General features: G+C 37.5%; 1 protein-coding gene across 2 annotated transcripts in view; it reads left to right on the top strand.

Annotated features, from left to right (window-relative positions):
- The window catches only part of LOC139961011 (uncharacterized), a 426,752-nt gene that overhangs the window by 214,076 nt on the left and 194,807 nt on the right, over window positions 1-17,869 (top strand). The window contains exons 6-9 of one of the 2 annotated variants that reach the window (XM_071959799.1): window positions 1,433-1,564; window positions 2,774-2,902; window positions 3,941-4,061; window positions 8,263-9,710. In XM_071959799.1, the coding sequence (XP_071815900.1) occupies window positions 2,825-2,902; window positions 3,941-4,061; window positions 8,263-8,327 (264 nt within the window). In that variant the 5' untranslated portion in view covers window positions 1,433-1,564; window positions 2,774-2,824 and the 3' untranslated portion in view covers window positions 8,328-9,710. Of the gene's footprint in view, window positions 1-650; window positions 1,565-2,773; window positions 2,903-3,940; window positions 4,062-8,262 lie in introns of those variants that run through there. The other variant, XR_011790694.1, reaches the window with a different exon arrangement.

Raw genomic sequence — 17,869 nt, forward strand, 5'->3', positions numbered from 1 at the left:
GAGCCCTACAGCCAATCAGCACTTGCCGATTCTTAGAAGTCTTTGAGCCTGAGGTATGTAGGCAGCTATGGCGGGCCATCAGTCTCAATCATTGGAGATCGACTTATACCGATTTAAATCGACATATACCAGTTTCCTTCGACATATACCAGTTTCCTTCGACTTATACCAGTTTCATTCTACATATCATCGATTTAAATCGACATATACCAGCTTCATTCCACATATCATCGATTTAAATCGACATATACCAGTTTCATTCTACATATCATCGATTTATTTTACTTATCATCGATTTAAATCGATGATAAGTAAAATAAATCGATGATATGTCGATAGTAACTGGTATATGTCGATTTAAATCGATGATATGTGGAATGAAACTGGTATATGTCAATTTAAATCGACATATCATCGATTTATTCTACATATCATCGATTTATTTTACTTATCATCGATTTAAATCGATGATAAGTAAAATAAATCGATGATATGTCGAAGGAAACTGGTATATGTCGATTTAAATCAATGATATGTAGAATGAAACTGGTATATGTCAATTTAAATCGACATATCATCGATTTATTCTACATATCATCGATTTATTTTACTTCTCATCGATTTAAATCGATGATATGTAAAATAAATCGATGATATGTCCATTTAAATCGACATCTACCAGTTTAAATCGATGATATGTCGAATTAAATCGGTAGAAGTCAATTTCCGTGGACTTATACCAGTTTCTAGCGTCTCAAATTGACATATACCTATTTAAATCGACATATCATCGATTTAGCTCATTAACATATTCCAAATTAAATCGATGATAAGTAAAATAAATCGATGATATGTAGAATGAAACTGGTATATGTCGATTTAAATCGATGATATGTAGAATGAAACTGGTATATGTCGATTTAAATCGATGATATGTAGAATGAAACTGGTATAAGTCGAAGGAAACTGGTATATGTCGAAGGAAACTGGTATATGTCGATTTAAATCGGTATAAGTCGATCTCCAATGATTTGAGACTGATGGCCCGCCATAGGCAGCCAGCCAAAATGTTGGCAAGGTGTGCTTCAGGTCTGCTCAGGTAGAGGGGAGAAAGTTTAATAGGGTAGGTCAGTGGTATTGTTTGAGAGAGTTGGTAAAATAGGATTTAAAGGGGGAAAATAGGAATTATAGCCAGTGGTGTGGCCAGGATTCTGCTAACGGAGGGAGGGGGGGGGGGGGTTATCCCTCATGGGCCCAAAATTGGTGGAATCTGAAAAATGGCCTGAAATTTGGTGGGCCATAAAGTTTTGTGGGCCCTACATTTTTAAGCTCGAAAAGGAATGAGCTTCTGCACCATTGGTGCTCTAGTTTCTTCTTTCACCCTCTGTCTGTCTACATTGTTGGTTCTCTTTTCTTTCATCTTCCGCTGCAGTTTATTCTCCCAACAAAAGGTCGCTATAGAAAATTTAGGAGATACGGCTCAGTCCGAGTACAAGCATGGCTCATCTCTGAACACGGAGTCCAGTGGTAGCGATAGTTACAGGGACATTTTAACCAGTCATAAGTAAGTTTCACTCTCTAAACATGTTTTATTTTAAGCAAGGTTTTGTCAGCTGGCAACATATTATCTATGTTTTATTCTTTTGTAAAACAATTCAAAAATAAGAAACTGACTGGGAAAAGTAAATGCAATGTATTGAGACAAGTTATTGGATAATCCCAAACCGAATGTTTACTTACCATAAATGTAACTGGTTGAAAGGTAACGCTGTATCTTGGTAACGATATTTTAAACTATCTCAAGTTGTAAAGGATTGGGAAGGTAAATAGAAGTCAATTTGGGGTGGGGGTGAGTGGAGGAGGGGTGGGCAGCTAAAACAAGCTGCTTAAACGATATGATTTTTAAATTTACACTCTAAACAGTTGACTGTACTGAAAACTGCACAGTGCATTTTAAAGTAGACCACTATCTATTTCTTGCTGTAAAGCAGAACTGTTTGTAACCTTGTGTTGAGTTTGTTTTGATCTCATCTCCCTTCATGTAATGAATAGGGAGATGAGATATTGTACTTCACTCCACATCAAAAATGTGAGTGAGTGTGTGTGCGTGTCCGTGTGTGCGTGAGTGAGTGAGCAAAATTAAGTATGTCGCAGACTCCTCCTAGACCCCAAGTCCTGTCGAGTTCAAGCTTGGTGGGTGGGAGCCTGACCATGTTACAGGTAACTCATGCCTGCGCGATTGATGACGTCAAAGAGGTTGAAGGTCAAGAAATCTAAAAATTAGTTTTTAGCCATTTTCTGCATGCCAACTTGTTGGACAAAGGCATTAAACCACATTATATGTAGAGAATGAAGAGACAAAGTTTAAAACAAGACAGATTTAGCTGTTTAGGCTTGTAGTTAACGGGTCAATTGAGTTAAAGTTAAAATTGGTCTAAATTGTGCAAAAGAGTGTGTCCTAGACTGTTAGTCCGATCAGGTTCAAACTTGGTGGGTAGGTGCCTGACCATGTACTGTAAACTTGATCTTTGGTGATTGTCTAAATGTCATAGGTGAAAGGTCAAATACCCAGAAAGTGTAGCCATTTTCTGCTTGTCAGCATGTTGGAAAAAGTCATTAAACCACAGATATGTTGACTATAATGAGACAAATTTTAAATTAGAACTTATGCAGTTGTTTAGGGTCAAGGTCAAAGTTCATTGTAGATCCATTCCATCATAAAAGAGATGAGTACCATAGATTGCCATCTTGTCTTATGTTTTAATCTTAATAGATGCTAAGATCCCATAACAAGGGAGTTTATTAGGCAAGTTTCAGGAGAGATATGATTGATAAAGATGGCTACCTTCAAGGTATGCAAGGAATTAAGATGACTAATGAAGCAATCCATGGCAGAATGAAGGTGAGATGACAAAACTATTAATTAATGGATCATTCAACTGTCAATTTGAGTATAGTTTCATTACTTTAATGTATGTTTAATTGCTTTGTTCAAGGGCTGTCCTAACATGTTAGTGTTTGATATCATGAGATGCAAGGTTAAATTGCGACTAACATGCAACATCATGTAACATGTTGAAAATTTCAAGTTTCATTGCTTACACTACATTTCATGTTTAATAGAATGTTGAGTGAAACTACCCACTGCTGTAGGGGAGGAAACATTTGGTGTTTAATCCACAAGCTCCAGCTCATTCATTGGCGCTTAAATTTCAACTCCTACCCAGATCCCAACGAAAAGAGTAAGTGACGTCTGCTCTGTAACGCGACAATAGCATAAGAGACGGTGGTATGAACAGACCTTATGGGGAAAAATTTAACACGTCATTTAACGAAAGTGAAAATACAGTATTCCCCATCTTGGTGGGGTAGAATTCATTTCCCCCGTGGGTTGTATAACAAAAGAGAAATCTGTAAGCAACGATGATTATTAATGCATCTTTGCGTGATTGATTACTAATCCATCTTTGCGTGATTGATTATTAATCCATATTTGCATGATTGATTATTATACAAATATTGAATGGTTATGAGTGCAATAGTGCAAATATTTCATGAGTTGAAAGATGGAATGTTCCATTCAACGGGCGCAGCAGAGTTGAATGGAACAAATTACATCTTTCAACGAATGAAATATTTGCACTATTGCACGAATGGAAACCATTCATTATTTGTTTTATGCAACATATTATATTAAGACGGGTAAAATGCACTCATGCAACCGATTGTTTTGAACAGACAGGTTTCTCTGCTCTCTTACCATTGAAAAAGTGCTACCAAAAAAGTATAACTCATGGTTCTATTTCATAGAGTGGAATAGAGCGGATTTTGCATGCAATCAACAAGCAATTGACCAATCAAATGACCAGACTACAATTAGGTGTTGTATAATAATCCATATTTGCATGATTGATTATTAATCCATCTTCTTTCTGCTTAGACGTTGAAGGACAGCGTAGTAAAATCAGAGGATTCCGTGAAGAGACTGTTAGCAGAGATCAAGATGTTAGGTCAAAGGGTCGTTCAGTCTCATAAAGCCATACAGAAGGAGGAAGAGCCAGGTACATTTTCAAGTTTCTTCCTTTTGGGTTTGGTACATTGAGAGTACAAGATGGATATGATGCTCGCATTGTATAAAATTATTGGTAGCAGTATGCTGGAGACAGTAGGTTGTAGGACTATTGTTTGCGAGCGGGTCACAGATATGGTCATGTGCGAAGAAAGTTGGAATGAATTTCAAAACTAACCAATGAGTCGGTCTTGCGTACAAAGATTTACTTCGCTGCTAAATAAACCCGAGCGCGTTTAACAGGATCATGTCAAGCATAAATCAGGGACGTTTAAATTTGGTGAAAATGTTCTATTTATGGTAGTTCACAAGCGAGAATGTTACCTAACTTATATGGAATTGATGCCAAGTTTTTGTATTGAATGAGTGCAGTTGTTAAATTTTTTGTCTCCGCCATCCCCACCCCACCCCCGGAAAGAAGTATCCCTAACCATGATGGAATATCACTTAGTAATATTCAGTCTTACCGAAGGCGATGGAGTACAACAGAGTTGAGGAGAGTGGAATTTTCCGAAGGTTAAAGTGTCACTGTTCCCCTGACCAACACGGGAATGATGCTAACTTTGTTAATTTAGGCGAGGATAACAGCTAGGTACTTGACTCCATAAAGAACTCTGACATGTGGGTGTATAGAACAGAAAAATATATTGATACAATTACCGACTGAAACACCCGTTCATATAGAACGCGGACCTGTGGGTGTATAGAACAGAAAAATATAGTGATACAATTACCGACTGAAACACCCGTTCATATAGAACTCGAACATGTGGGTGTATAGAACAGAAAAATATAGTGATACAATTACCGACTGAAACACCCCTTCATGAAATTACACCCTTCATATAAATCACAAATTAGGGAATGATTGAATTATAGCATTAGGAAATTCTAGAAATTAAGAAACTTGATCTCTTTTCACATCTTCAAATGACAATTTCAATCCAAAAGTTTGGTAACCTTCAGGTCGCTGTCACTGTTTCACCAGCTCCCGTCTTTTGGGCTACTTTCTCTTTAGGCCAGCACCCCTTGTCTCTCTTGCTCCGCTGATTGTCAAGAACTGCAGGGTACAAAATACGTTAACTAGTATTTTGTCTAAATACATGCTCTGGAATTATCCCGAGGGTATTTGTAAGACGAACCCTAACCACAGTGAACCTTCCTGCAGATGTGAATTTCAATTTGGGATATTGAAAACGCATAACACATAACAACATAAATAATTACATAAACCCACCACCAAGTCCTAAATTATCACAAGGCTCCCAATTCTATAATGCCCCCACTAACTGCTCCAATACAACACTTACTATATGCATACTATCTCTACCCCTAGGGCAGCTTCAATGGCGAGGATTATTCTAGAACATAATCTCTGTATCTGAAATATCATGCCATACCCCAAGACACAATGCTCCTCTCTAAAGTGATCCCTGATTGCATAATCTTGTAACACATGTTACTAAGTATTATTGACATATCCCCTAGGCTAGAGCCAAAGTTGCCTAGGTCGGGATACAAACCCCCACAACAACAGTGACACTTCAATAAACAAAATGTCACTGTTCACCTGTCCCCACATGTTCTTAACAAGGATAAATAATGTGACTTACTTCACTGGGCTTTGACTTGCTCTCCAGGTACAGACTGGCACCACGATACATCCACACAGAACCGGTTACTGGTCAAATTAACTCAGGTGGTGACAATAAGTAATATATGTTTTTTGCATATAAAATGTTGGCCTCGCAGGCTAAGCTTCTCAACAAGCCTGAATACAACTTAGTGCCCTCACAGGGTCTTACCACAACAGCAATAATAACCAACACACCACGCCCACAAATGACACAGCCAGTCTTGTACAACTGTACCTTTCAAACCCTGGGAGTCAAGTGAGGAATATTCTCCAACTCTGAAATGAATGCATACCATGTACTGCTCAAAACAATACATAACACAAAACAAGACACAAACAAGACAAATATACAGGACACAAAGGGATAAAGCTACTTCCTTCAAGTCAGGTACAATCTAGCTTGTGCCATTCAGAGTCACTCAAGTGATACATAAGGCAATACATAACATAAAGAATACATCAAGTTTATGTACTTCGTCCTCAGATTTAGTGTAAAGTATTTTTTTGGGGTGAATATTGTAAGGATAACAAGCTCGTTCCTTTTTTCCTAGAACTGAATAAGTATTCACGCAAAGCAAATTGCTCTTTTACCCATCATCAAAGTAGCTGTGCAGTTACTAGTGTATTGGAAACAATATTATACCTGCCATAAGTTTTGCCATATGGTACTGTGCATTATTTTTTTTTTGGGGGGGGGTTTCCCTTAAATTGTATGCGCATTGTGTCACGTTTGTTTTGACAAATAAGGCTTTGTTCTGTGCAGTGATAATCTTTCCCTATAATCCCAGAGATATAAATATAAATATATTTAGAGGAAACTCTTGAAAAAGTTTGTAACAAAATTAACGCCGAGTCAGGTCAGATCTTTCTGGAAACCCTACACGTAATGAGACTAGGAGAGAATTGGTCTGGGAGGATGGGAGGGGGGGGGGGCGGGTTTTAGTGGAATATTTAGGAACATTGCAGTTATTGTGTGTTGTTCTCCATCTCAATTAAAGACCTGTTATTTATGTGTAAATTAACACCTAGTTACTTAGTATTTTGCTGTTTTGGATGCAGCCAGGGGTGGGACCTAGATTCCCCATCTCTTAGATTTTGTCTGTAACCCCACCAAAACACATATCCAGTACCACTAAACCCACTCCGAACTCTGTTGCTCCATTTACCCGAGCAAATCTTGCTATGAAATTGACTGACTTGCTACACAAATGCAAAGATATTGGGCATTTTTTTTTTCCATTAACAGAAACTCTAGTGTTATCATCAATATAATGATAAACAAAATGGAGAAACTTTCAGCACATGTATTCAAAATAGTAAACACTTACTTATTGCCTCCACTCCACCCTCCAGTTTAATATTCTGGCTTTGCTTTCTGATTATGTGCAGGTTTGAGATGTAGTACATTTCTCCGTCCGTGTTATTGTCAGATAATGAAATGAGAATAAGAATTAATAAAATTGTAAAAGAAAGTTTCCTTCCTCGACAGCATGACTTCATATCCGTCACTTCTTCAGTATCTACCTAAATGACAAATGTAGGCTGAATTTTAGACACAATAATGTCGTAGTCCACCAGAACAAGGTTAATTGCTGATCCAGTTCCAAGCTATTTACCGTTAAAATATGCTAAACCTCCGGTATGTTCCTTTAAAGGCTAACTTGATGATGTTATCAGCTCTTCTAGAACAGGCTTTAATGTTAATGTTAACCCATTGCTTTACATTCTAATAACTCACTCAACCAAAGCATGTTCCTTAAACTTGATATTAAAACAACAACACCCTTGCACCCATTGAAAGAAAATTAGACACCATCTATCCAAAAGTTGACAAATTTGTACTACCACTGTAAACATGTCATTTGAGACAGGTAAATATCTTTTTTGTGATTTTGTGCTGGATCTGAGGAACTCAGCTAAATGGTTAAAGTATTAGACTAAATAGTCTTGTCACTCTAAACCGATGAACCTCGGCAAATTAATGGGTCGTTCCCTTACAAATTAAAAGTGGCAAAAAAAATCCAGCCTGGCCTAATAACGCTGTTTTTCAACCGTTCACAACAAATTAACTGAGGTTTGTTAAGCTTTGTTTCTAAAGTCATCTTTTTTATGAATTTTTCCTTCATGTCTTTCCATTGTAATATAGCTTGTAAATCTATTGCAATCAAAAAATTTTACATTTTTTTTTACATTTTATAATAATATTCTGTAACTACTGTAGTTGATACAACAATACTAGACATTTCACTAGTAGATGGGTTATAAATAAAATTAAAAAAATTGACATTTCTGACATTACATAAGTTAGGGAAATCATTAAATGTTCTTAGATCTCTGTCTGTGGCTCTGACTCCCTCCCACCAAGAAAGTGTTAATCCCCCACCCCCTCCTATCACCCAAAGCAATCCGTTTTTGCCCTTAAAATTATTGGCTATCGTTGACTCATTTGAGTCTTCAAATGTAACATGCATGATCTACACTTTATGCAGAGTTCTTACGTCTACATGGCTTGTGTATTCCTATCTAGTAATTTTCTTTCATACTCTTTTATCGACAGAACCACCTATGGTGTCCAACATGGAACAGCTCCCAGAGAGACCTCCAGAAGACTTAAATTTGTAAGAGACTTGGGAAGATGACGAAACATCAGACAGAGACAATAAATTGGAATCCCAAGCCCCTGTAGCCGATTCAGATCCCTACTCTAGTCTCATTATGGACATGAAAGCCTCCATCTTACCTCCGAGTTAAGTACAGTCTAACTTATACCAGATCAGGAAAGGCTTACAAGACGATAACCTCCTGAAGGCAGAAGAAGACAGAAAAGTTTGTTCCAATTCTGGTAGCGACGTGCCGAACGCTTCATCAATCCAAAATGACAAGCTGATGGAAGTTTCCCCCGAAGGGATTAGAAATGGGACTAAAGTTGAAGAAGAATCGGAAAGTGATTCGATCCAGCTACCAGATAGTCCTGCCGGTCTCAAACTTTCAGGATCACAAACTTTTGAGCCACCGATGTTGCAGCTTCTTAAAAGATATATTTATTATTATTATTTGTTTCATCACATAGTATTTCAAGGTGAACAAGACAATATAAGTACAAATAAGTAAAAAATGTGAAAGGAAGTCAACTAAGAAACCCTTTTGGGCTTAATCGAATTGAGTACTCCCTATCTATATGTACATGTATATATTTATATATATATATATATATATATATATATATATATATATATATATATGTATAAACTGTATATATATGTAAGCTTTTCTACTTCTTTATTTTGTATCACCATGTGTGTAAATATTGAAGCACTAAGATATGCAGTTTTTTTCCTTGAAATAGCAAGAGATATAATAGAGAACACTGTTATGAAAGCTGTACTTAAAACACTTGAAAAACTGCTCTCCTAAATTTTAAGGAATAGTTTGGCAGAATTTTTTTCTGGGGAACTCTACCTTTATTTCATGCATAGTCTTGAATACTTCTGCAATACCATAAGACCATCTCTGCCCTGCACCTAAAAATACTGGGTTTTTTATTCTCTCTTGCATGTTTTCAAAAGTGCCCTTCTCAAGGGTATCATGTTGAAAATTTTCTCATATTTACAGATGGAAATTATGAAGTTATGTCAATTGAGGTCATCAGCGGCCAAAATACAAAAACCTTGTAGTCTAGTTTAGTGAATATCTGTAGCATCGGTAAAATGTCATAATTAGGTGGTAGGTCCCCCTCACTGAGCATTACACTTTGAGCAGTTCTGTTAAGAGGTCAAATGTAAATTGGAGTCATCAGCTGCCAAAAGCCTGAAATCCTTGTCGACATCAAAATCAAAGCTGCGATTATCCTCATGCTCAGAAATGTACAAGAACTGAATGTTCTATGAAGAGGTCAAAGGTCACTTAGGGTCAAATTCTGACCACCTTGATCAGGCGCGTATCCAGGGGGGGCGCGCGTATCTAGGGGGGGCGTTGGGGGCGTGCGCCCCCCCAGGTAAGAAATAGAGGAGAGAAGAAAAGAGAGAAGAAAAAAGGGGAAAAAGAGGGGAAAGAAGGGGAGGAAGGAAGGGAAAAGAAAGAGAAGAAATAGAGGAAAAGGAGAAAAGGAGGGAGTAGAAAAAACGGCAAGCAACTGGGAAGAGAAAAAAGAACAGTGACATAATTACAGGGCTGATCCCTATTATACACATAGGGTAGCCAGTGACGGATCGATGATTTTGGAATGGGTGTGCGCCTCACCCTACCCCTTCCACCGACAACTCCATTTTGACGTTTTCATATTTCCTCTCTCACTAATATATATATATATATATATATATATATATATATATATATATATATATATATATATATATATATATATATATATATATATATATATATATTTATATATATATATATATATATATATATATATATATATATATATATTTATATATATATATATATATATACATATATATGTGTATATATATATATATGTGTATATATATATATATATATATATATATATATACATATATACATATATATATATATACATATAAACAATTGTACAATTGTGCTATGAAACCAACTGTGGCTGGTCTCGAACTCGACCGAGTCGTCGGGAACATGATGCATTTTCAGTATTAGACCAGGATCTATATGCGAACTGCACTAGACATATGTCCTTCGATGCAACACTGCCATCCAGAGATAAAATGTTATACTCCGACCTGAATGCTAATTGTTACCCTAAACCTCGTACCGTAACTCATACAATGAATCTAAAAATAAATTCCGCATGTGATTAGAGAATTGAGCACATCTCCTGTGAATATCATGTAGTGCATGGGGGGGGGGGGGGGGACAGGCGGACGCACCTATCACTTCTTGAGATTGTTCCAATCTGCGTGAAAATGCCCCACCACCCACCCCCACAACCCCTACGCCCAACCCCTCTTATCGCTTCCCAATGGGTTACAAAACTTAAACAATAACCTTCGCCCGTAGTACTAAAACCTTGACAAAATCCGGCAACACACCACTTCATCGATAGATAACGAGTCTAGTGATCGGGCTGTGTATATATATATATATATATATATATATATATATAGAGAGAGAGAGAGATCGTGCATATGGCAAGCCGTTTTAACATTTACTTCGCAATTAGACTTCAGTCGAATACATTTCACTTTATTGGAATACATTCTACTTAAGTGAAATGTTATTCCACTTAAGTGGAAATGTATTACACTTAAGTGGAGTTCAATTTCCCTAAAGTAGAATTCCATTCCACTTAAGTGGAAATGGACATTTCTATTTCACTTAAGTGGAAATGCCTCCCACTTAAGTGGAATTGTATTTCACTTTAGTGGAAATACATTCCACTTAAGTGGAATTGTAATTTACTTAAGTGGAATACATTTCCACTTTAGTGGTATAACATTTCACTTAAGCTAAATAGTCCATCTATTTCACTTAAGTGGAATACAATTCCACTCAAGTGAAATGCTTTTCCACTTAAGTGAAATACAATTCCAGTTGAGTGGAATGCATTTCCACTTAAGTGGAATTGTATTCCACTTAAGTGGAATACAATTTCATTTAAGTGGAATAATATCTTTTGGGCGTCAATTTCACTTATGTGGAATTCTATTCTGCTTAAAAATACAATTCCACTTAAGTGGAATGCATTTCCACTTAAGTGGAATTGTATTCTACTTAAGTGGAATACAATTACACTTTAGTGGAATAATATCTTTTGGGCGTCAATTTCACTTAAGTGGAATTCTATTCTGCTTAAGTAAAATACAATTCCACTTAAGTGGAAATGTTGATATGTGGCTTATATATAAATACAATTTAGGGTAATGTTCGTCGTAACGCATTCAATTGCTCATCACATATGATGATGTAGTCGATCCTCGTTGCACGTGTACATTATGGCTATGGCTAATCATTCACATCTAACATTGCTGGAATGCGATCAAATAATTGTTGTTGTTACAGACACAATTCGAAGTGTTGTTTTCTCACTTGCACAGGGGAACAATCAGTATGATGCACAACAGAGGCGGCTTACATCTTGTTTAAGTAACATAGGCAGAATTCGTAACTTTTTAGATAGTGAAACTTTTGACGAAGTAAAAGATTCCATCCAAAATAAAAAAAAAGTAATACGTTCTCTAGCCCTTGTCAATGCGTTTTCGGCTGTAGCTCCAACCACTTGTAATGTATTTGCCGTTTTATTTTGGTAATGGTATTCGTCAGGTACCAGGTCAGGTACGTACGTACTCACCTTGCACAAATGTTAAGTGCTAGCTGGATCCAGATGGACAGCCGATATTCATTGTGCACATATCGACACCACGTACGTACACGTATCGCGGCAAGTTGTTTATAATGGCGCGCAAAGGCATGGGCAAAGTTTGGCGTTGAATGAACTAGCCAATCACATTCCATTTAAGTGGAATACACTAGCCAATCACATTCCACTTAAGTGAAATAGACTATCCAATCACATTTCACTTAAGTGGAATTGTATTCCACTTAAGTGTAATTGTATTCCACTTAAGTGAAATAGACAGGACATTCCACTTAAGTGGAATTGTATTCCACTTAAGTAGAATACAATTCCACTTAAGTGAAATGCATTTCCTAAGTGAAATACAATTCCACTTAAGTGAAATAGATTTAGCTTAAGTAAGATGCAGTGACAAGTTGATGAATTCAGCTTAAGTAAAATACAATTAAGCTTAAGTGGAATGGTATTCCACTTAAGTGAAATAGAATTCCACTCAAGTTAAATAGTATTCTGCTTAAGTGAAATTGAATTCCACTTAAGTGAAATGTATTCGACTTAAGTCGAATTGCGAGGTAAATGTTAAAACGGCTTGCCATACGTGCACTGACCTAAATGGAGTGTAACCACTCCCGATTTTGCAATTTCCCAAGATCAGGCCCGAAAAATCCCAAGAAATACCAAGAACACTGTGCTGTATGGATTTCTAGCAATATCCAGCGATATCTAGGGATGAATATCCCAAGATCTTACCTAAACTGAAGGCAGATAGAGAATCGAAACCTTCAGTGTACTGAACTTGAAACTGTGCGTCTTTCGAAATGAAAAGAATGTGGGGAATTGCACAATAAACAGATCAAAGTTATATATTTCAGTCTCATTTCAATTATTCGAATTTGTTAAGCAAACAGCAGATATCACATCATATCAGTGAGCATGAAAATGGCGTTCCAGGATGAACAGCCTTCAAACCATGGGCGCAGATCCTGGTGGGGACAGCAGGACGCGTCCCCATCAACTTTTTTTCAGTAGTGGGGACATAATATACCATGTCCCCACCAATTTTTCTTGACCAATAGCTGCATTTCAAGTTCCCCTGTATTGAACTTTGGCGCAGTTAGATCCAGCCCAGCCCCTCGGTTCCTACGCCCTTGCTAACCACTGCGTCACTGCAACTGTTGAGAAATAATGCTAATTTTTTCTTCAAAATGGAACGGAGGGTGATGTTCAAATGCTGTACAGGATAACTCAAAACGTACACCTTTATTGAACTTCATATTTCAAATGGTCTCAAAATTGGCATTATTTTCAGTGATTTATACTACATGACTCTAGGTTTGGCAGTAACTTGTGAAAATGTTTCATAGTGAAAATAAAACAATGTCATGTTACTCATTAATTATTAAAGGGTTGGCAGAGCTGCTTTTCTTGCTCAAATTGATCAAAGAATATGTCCATGTGCTCATACATAGAGCATCTGTATGTCTTTATATCACATAGGAAGACTGTTCTCTCTGGGTATTGAAACATTTTGGAATATATATTCTACATTTTGAGCCCTTAAAAGATCTTAATTCTTTTGATTGCCTTGTTGCTAAAGTAATGGTCAAGACAACGTTTCCTGAATCTGCATAGCTCATGTCGCGGAGCGGTTGAAAACTATTAATATACAACAACCAGTTAAAACAACAGTATCAGGCAGTATTTTATCACCCTCCGTTCCATTTTTGAAGAAAAAATTACGATTAAAACATTGAACACTTCTATCGCTTAGCATACAATTTCCGAGGAAACAACACCGTGAAACTGGAGAACATTTATGAATAAGAAAGGTTTGATTTGACTGCGTTGAAATAACTGGCAAGATGCGTGGAGCGCTCTCTATCGGCCTCTTTTTTGGTCAGTTTGCAACTTTAGAGGAACAATAGAAACCCGAAAAAACTTTTAAAACGAACAAAGGATTCACAAAGCTTTGTTCTGCCTAAAAGATAAGCAGAGGCCAAAAGAGGCCTAAAAGATAAGCAGAATGAAACTGTTAGCAAACTGCTTATCCACTAGAGAGCCTGTGTAATAGAATGTGTAAAAGTTTCGATCCTAGCAGGATCTTCTTCAGAGGCTTAAAAAATAAGATCAGCAGAAAGTTTGGTTTATTGTAGATTTGTGTGCGCGGAATTAGCCCGATTGATACGGGGAAAGGTGATTAATTTGCTCTAGGTGGGATCTGGTGCGGTTATCTATAATTCTTTCGGAAATCTTACATACGGCTGGGAAGAGACTAATTGGTCGATAGTTTTGAATTTTGGTGCGGTCTTTACTTAGTTTCGGTATTAAAATCTTTTTGGCGGATTTCCATGGGGTTGGGAAATAACCCAGTCTAAGGAGTTCGTTAAATAGTGGGAAAATATGAGAGTTAATGAATATCGGAGGGGAGTTTTTAGGCATTTGGTCATTTATGTTGTCAGGACCAGTGGAGGATGCATTTTTTAGTGGCACTATACCAATTGTTTATATCTATTTTATTGAGCAGAGGGATGTTTTTTGTTGAGACATCCTAATGGGTTGGTGTTAAAGCTGGTTGCATTTCTGATAATTGTACGGTCTATTTCGTGTTTACAGCTGATATCGTATCGGGGGCCATCGTAGATATTGAATATACTTTTAAAGTACGATTCAATTAGCTTTATTTGGTCTTGAGTTTTTGTGATGAGGTTACCTACGTTATCTCTAAGGCCTTGGTCTGTTTTACCTGTGTTTGGGGTTGTAATGGGGTTAATGATTTTTTTAAATTTTCCAAAAGTGTTTCGGGTTTTTATCATTACTTATTAAATCGCAGTTGTTTGGGACGCGGTTTTGTTCATCCGCCAATATTTGTCTGTTTATTGCTATTTAAGTTGGTTAATTTGGGTTTTTAGAGTTAGGTCTCGGGAGATGATATAGGTTCTACGTAGGCGACGTCTGAGTTTCATAAGTGTAAGGATTTTCTTATTTAGTTTTCGTTTTCTGTTTTGTTTTTAAATGACAGTGTCTTTTGAAAGTATTGAAGATATGATTGATGGGCAACGCTGTCACAGTAATTGTCGATGTAATTTAGCCAGGCGCGGCGGAACGGGAAAATTATTGGGGTGCTAATGTGTTAAGATTATCTAAGCGGAGCGCCACCATGGGTTGATGCGGAGCGTACAAGACAATTTTGGGGTTTTCAAACCCCCAGATGCCCGGAAACGGCACTTGCCGAGTGTTTTATGCTGCGAATACCTAGCCCTAAGATATGGGTCTCAAGCCTGCAATTTCTCAGATTGCACCAACAAATCTGTAAAAGCATTGTAATTTGTATATTCGAGGGTGTTTTAAGAGAGTAGCTATTACTCGTAGTGTACTCGCAAAGACGTTTTTGAGTGTAGTAAATTACAACTTGCAATTAAATGCAATAATTAAATAAATGTCCTAAGAAAAAACAGAAAGCATTTCTTAATGTCAACAAATGGGTAATTCCAAACCATGTGCAGTTGCCAACAAATTTCTATGAACCAAGCACAGTCACGAATGCATGTACCCTATACAGTACAGGTGAAATGCTAATATTGTGTTTTTGTTCGTTTAATAATTAATTGCGCACATAGAGCCATGTTCCACGCCTTGCGTGTACTCGTAGTGTAAACGCAAATTTTGATGAGTGTATAGCGTTTAGCTTATTACACTCTTATTTAAAACACTAATATTCGATGAGGCATGATAGAGACAATCAATTATCATATCGTTTGAATGCTCTGGCTGCAATGCTCCGCACCTACCCTCCCCCCCCCCCCCATGTCCCTGAAGGATATATCCATGGGAAATGTGCTACCATTGGAAGGTTATATCTTTCAGGGGATGTTGGAGAACTGGCTGAAATGAGGCAAATCATTGGCCTAAGACGTAGTTGTGTTGCGCTTACCCCCCCCCCCCCCCCCGGTTCCGCCGCCACTGAATTTAGCTCGTTGTTTTGGTTGTTGTATTTTGGGAGTCTGTTTTATTGTAATTATACGTCACTTCGTTATTTGGTATGCGGTTGAGGTTTATGTCTAGCTCAAAAACGAGTGGAAAAATTGTCACTGATTTAGTCATCTTCTAGGATTTGTATCGAATGTGTTTAAGTTGCGAGGTGATTTGAGGTTACATGGGTAGTCAAGTAGTTCTGTAATATTGTTTATTGGGTTTATCCTAGGATTGGTACTTTGGCTAATTATCGTTAAGTTGTATTTATCACATATTTCTAAGAGATTTGCCTTTTTCAGAAAAAATAATGTGGGCAATTACTAGGAGTTTTGTATTTTTATTAGAACATATATATGCTATGCTGGATATGGGCTCATTTGGGGGACTATAATCATACCACGAAAGTGTCCATTAGGTATAGGTTGCATTGAGGGTGTGTTATTCTTTCGTCAAATGGCGTACCATGGGGGGGGGGGGAGGGGTGGTCTATCTGGCAGTGGCGGAGCGTCCATACAGTCAGGGGGCGGATACCCCCCCCCTGACGGACTCAAATGGACTGCTGGCGCCCTTTTTTAGCTTTTTACCACTTTATATGCTATTATTGACGTTTTTATTGCGCTCTCATCTACCTATTGACATTTATCCTTTATCTGCAAATTAGCAAGGCCCGGAAAGTGTCATTTCCGCCGATCTAAGGAGCATCTTTATTCAAAATTTTCGGTACGCTCCGCGCCAAACCCGTGGTGGCGCTCCGCTTAGATAGTTTCGAAAGCGCCCCTACAGACCATTCTCGCCCCCCTCGACCAATACCCTTAGCTCCGCCACTGCAAATGACCCGATAGAAATACGTGTTCTTTATAAGTGCACAATTTTGAAAAACCCCTCTTTTCAGCCCCCTCTTGTCCTCTCTGAAACACCCATCGACATTAAAATTAGACGTGGAATAGAAGACACCCTTGTCTTTGTTATACACTAATTTCGTGTAATTATCTGACCGGGAAAGGCTTTTTGTTTATATGATTTCTATTTTTTTCATAAATCACAAATCATTTTTTTTCCCCTGCACGCCCCCACACAGCACCCAATTCCAAAATAAACTTCAGATTCGTAATCAGCGTGTCGCGAACTACCAGAAAAGATACACATTTATCGCCTTTGCGACAAAAAGTTATTTCACCTTTAAAAACCGTAAGCAGTTTTTTCCAAAATTTATGCCAAAATTTGACCCATTTATTCATAAATGTCAAGATAAAACTGAAGATGACAAACAAAGGTTTGATTTGACTGCTTTGAAATCACGTATCACTGGCAAGATGCGTCGAGCGCCCTTTTATTTCGCTCAGTTTGCAACTTTTCAGAGGAACAATAGAAAACGGAAAAACTTTTAGGGGCAACAAAAGATTTTAATCCTTTGTTCGTCGTAAAAGTTTTTCGGTCTTACTTTTTCAAGTTTGAGGTGCAAAAACTTGTTGTCGCAAATTCGATAAATGTGTATCTTTTCTGGTAGTTCGCGACACGCTGATTACGAATCTGAAGTTTATTTTGGAATTGGGTATCAAAAAGAAGTACTTTTTAAACTTTTCAGACAAAAAACCTATTTTTGTCGCAAATAAAAATTGCCAAAAATTGACCCCAAATCGATTTCGCCCATATGACGTGACAGGGGGTAACCGATGCTCAGGAGCCCAAATCTGCAACTCCCAGGTCCATATCTGCTTCCGTTCGGGAGATACGTGGTCTCAAAGGACCCGATAGAAATACGTCTTCTTTATAAGTGCACAATTTGGAAAACCCCCTCTTTTAAGGCCCCTCTCTTGTCCTCTCTGAAGCACCCATCGAAATTAAAATTAGACGTGGAGTAGAAGACACCCTTGTCTTTGTTATACACTTATTTCGTGTA

This window comes from Apostichopus japonicus, chromosome 20 (assembly GCF_037975245.1).
Source record: "Apostichopus japonicus isolate 1M-3 chromosome 20, ASM3797524v1, whole genome shotgun sequence".
Taxonomy (NCBI): Eukaryota; Metazoa; Echinodermata; class Holothuroidea; order Aspidochirotida; family Stichopodidae; genus Apostichopus; species Apostichopus japonicus.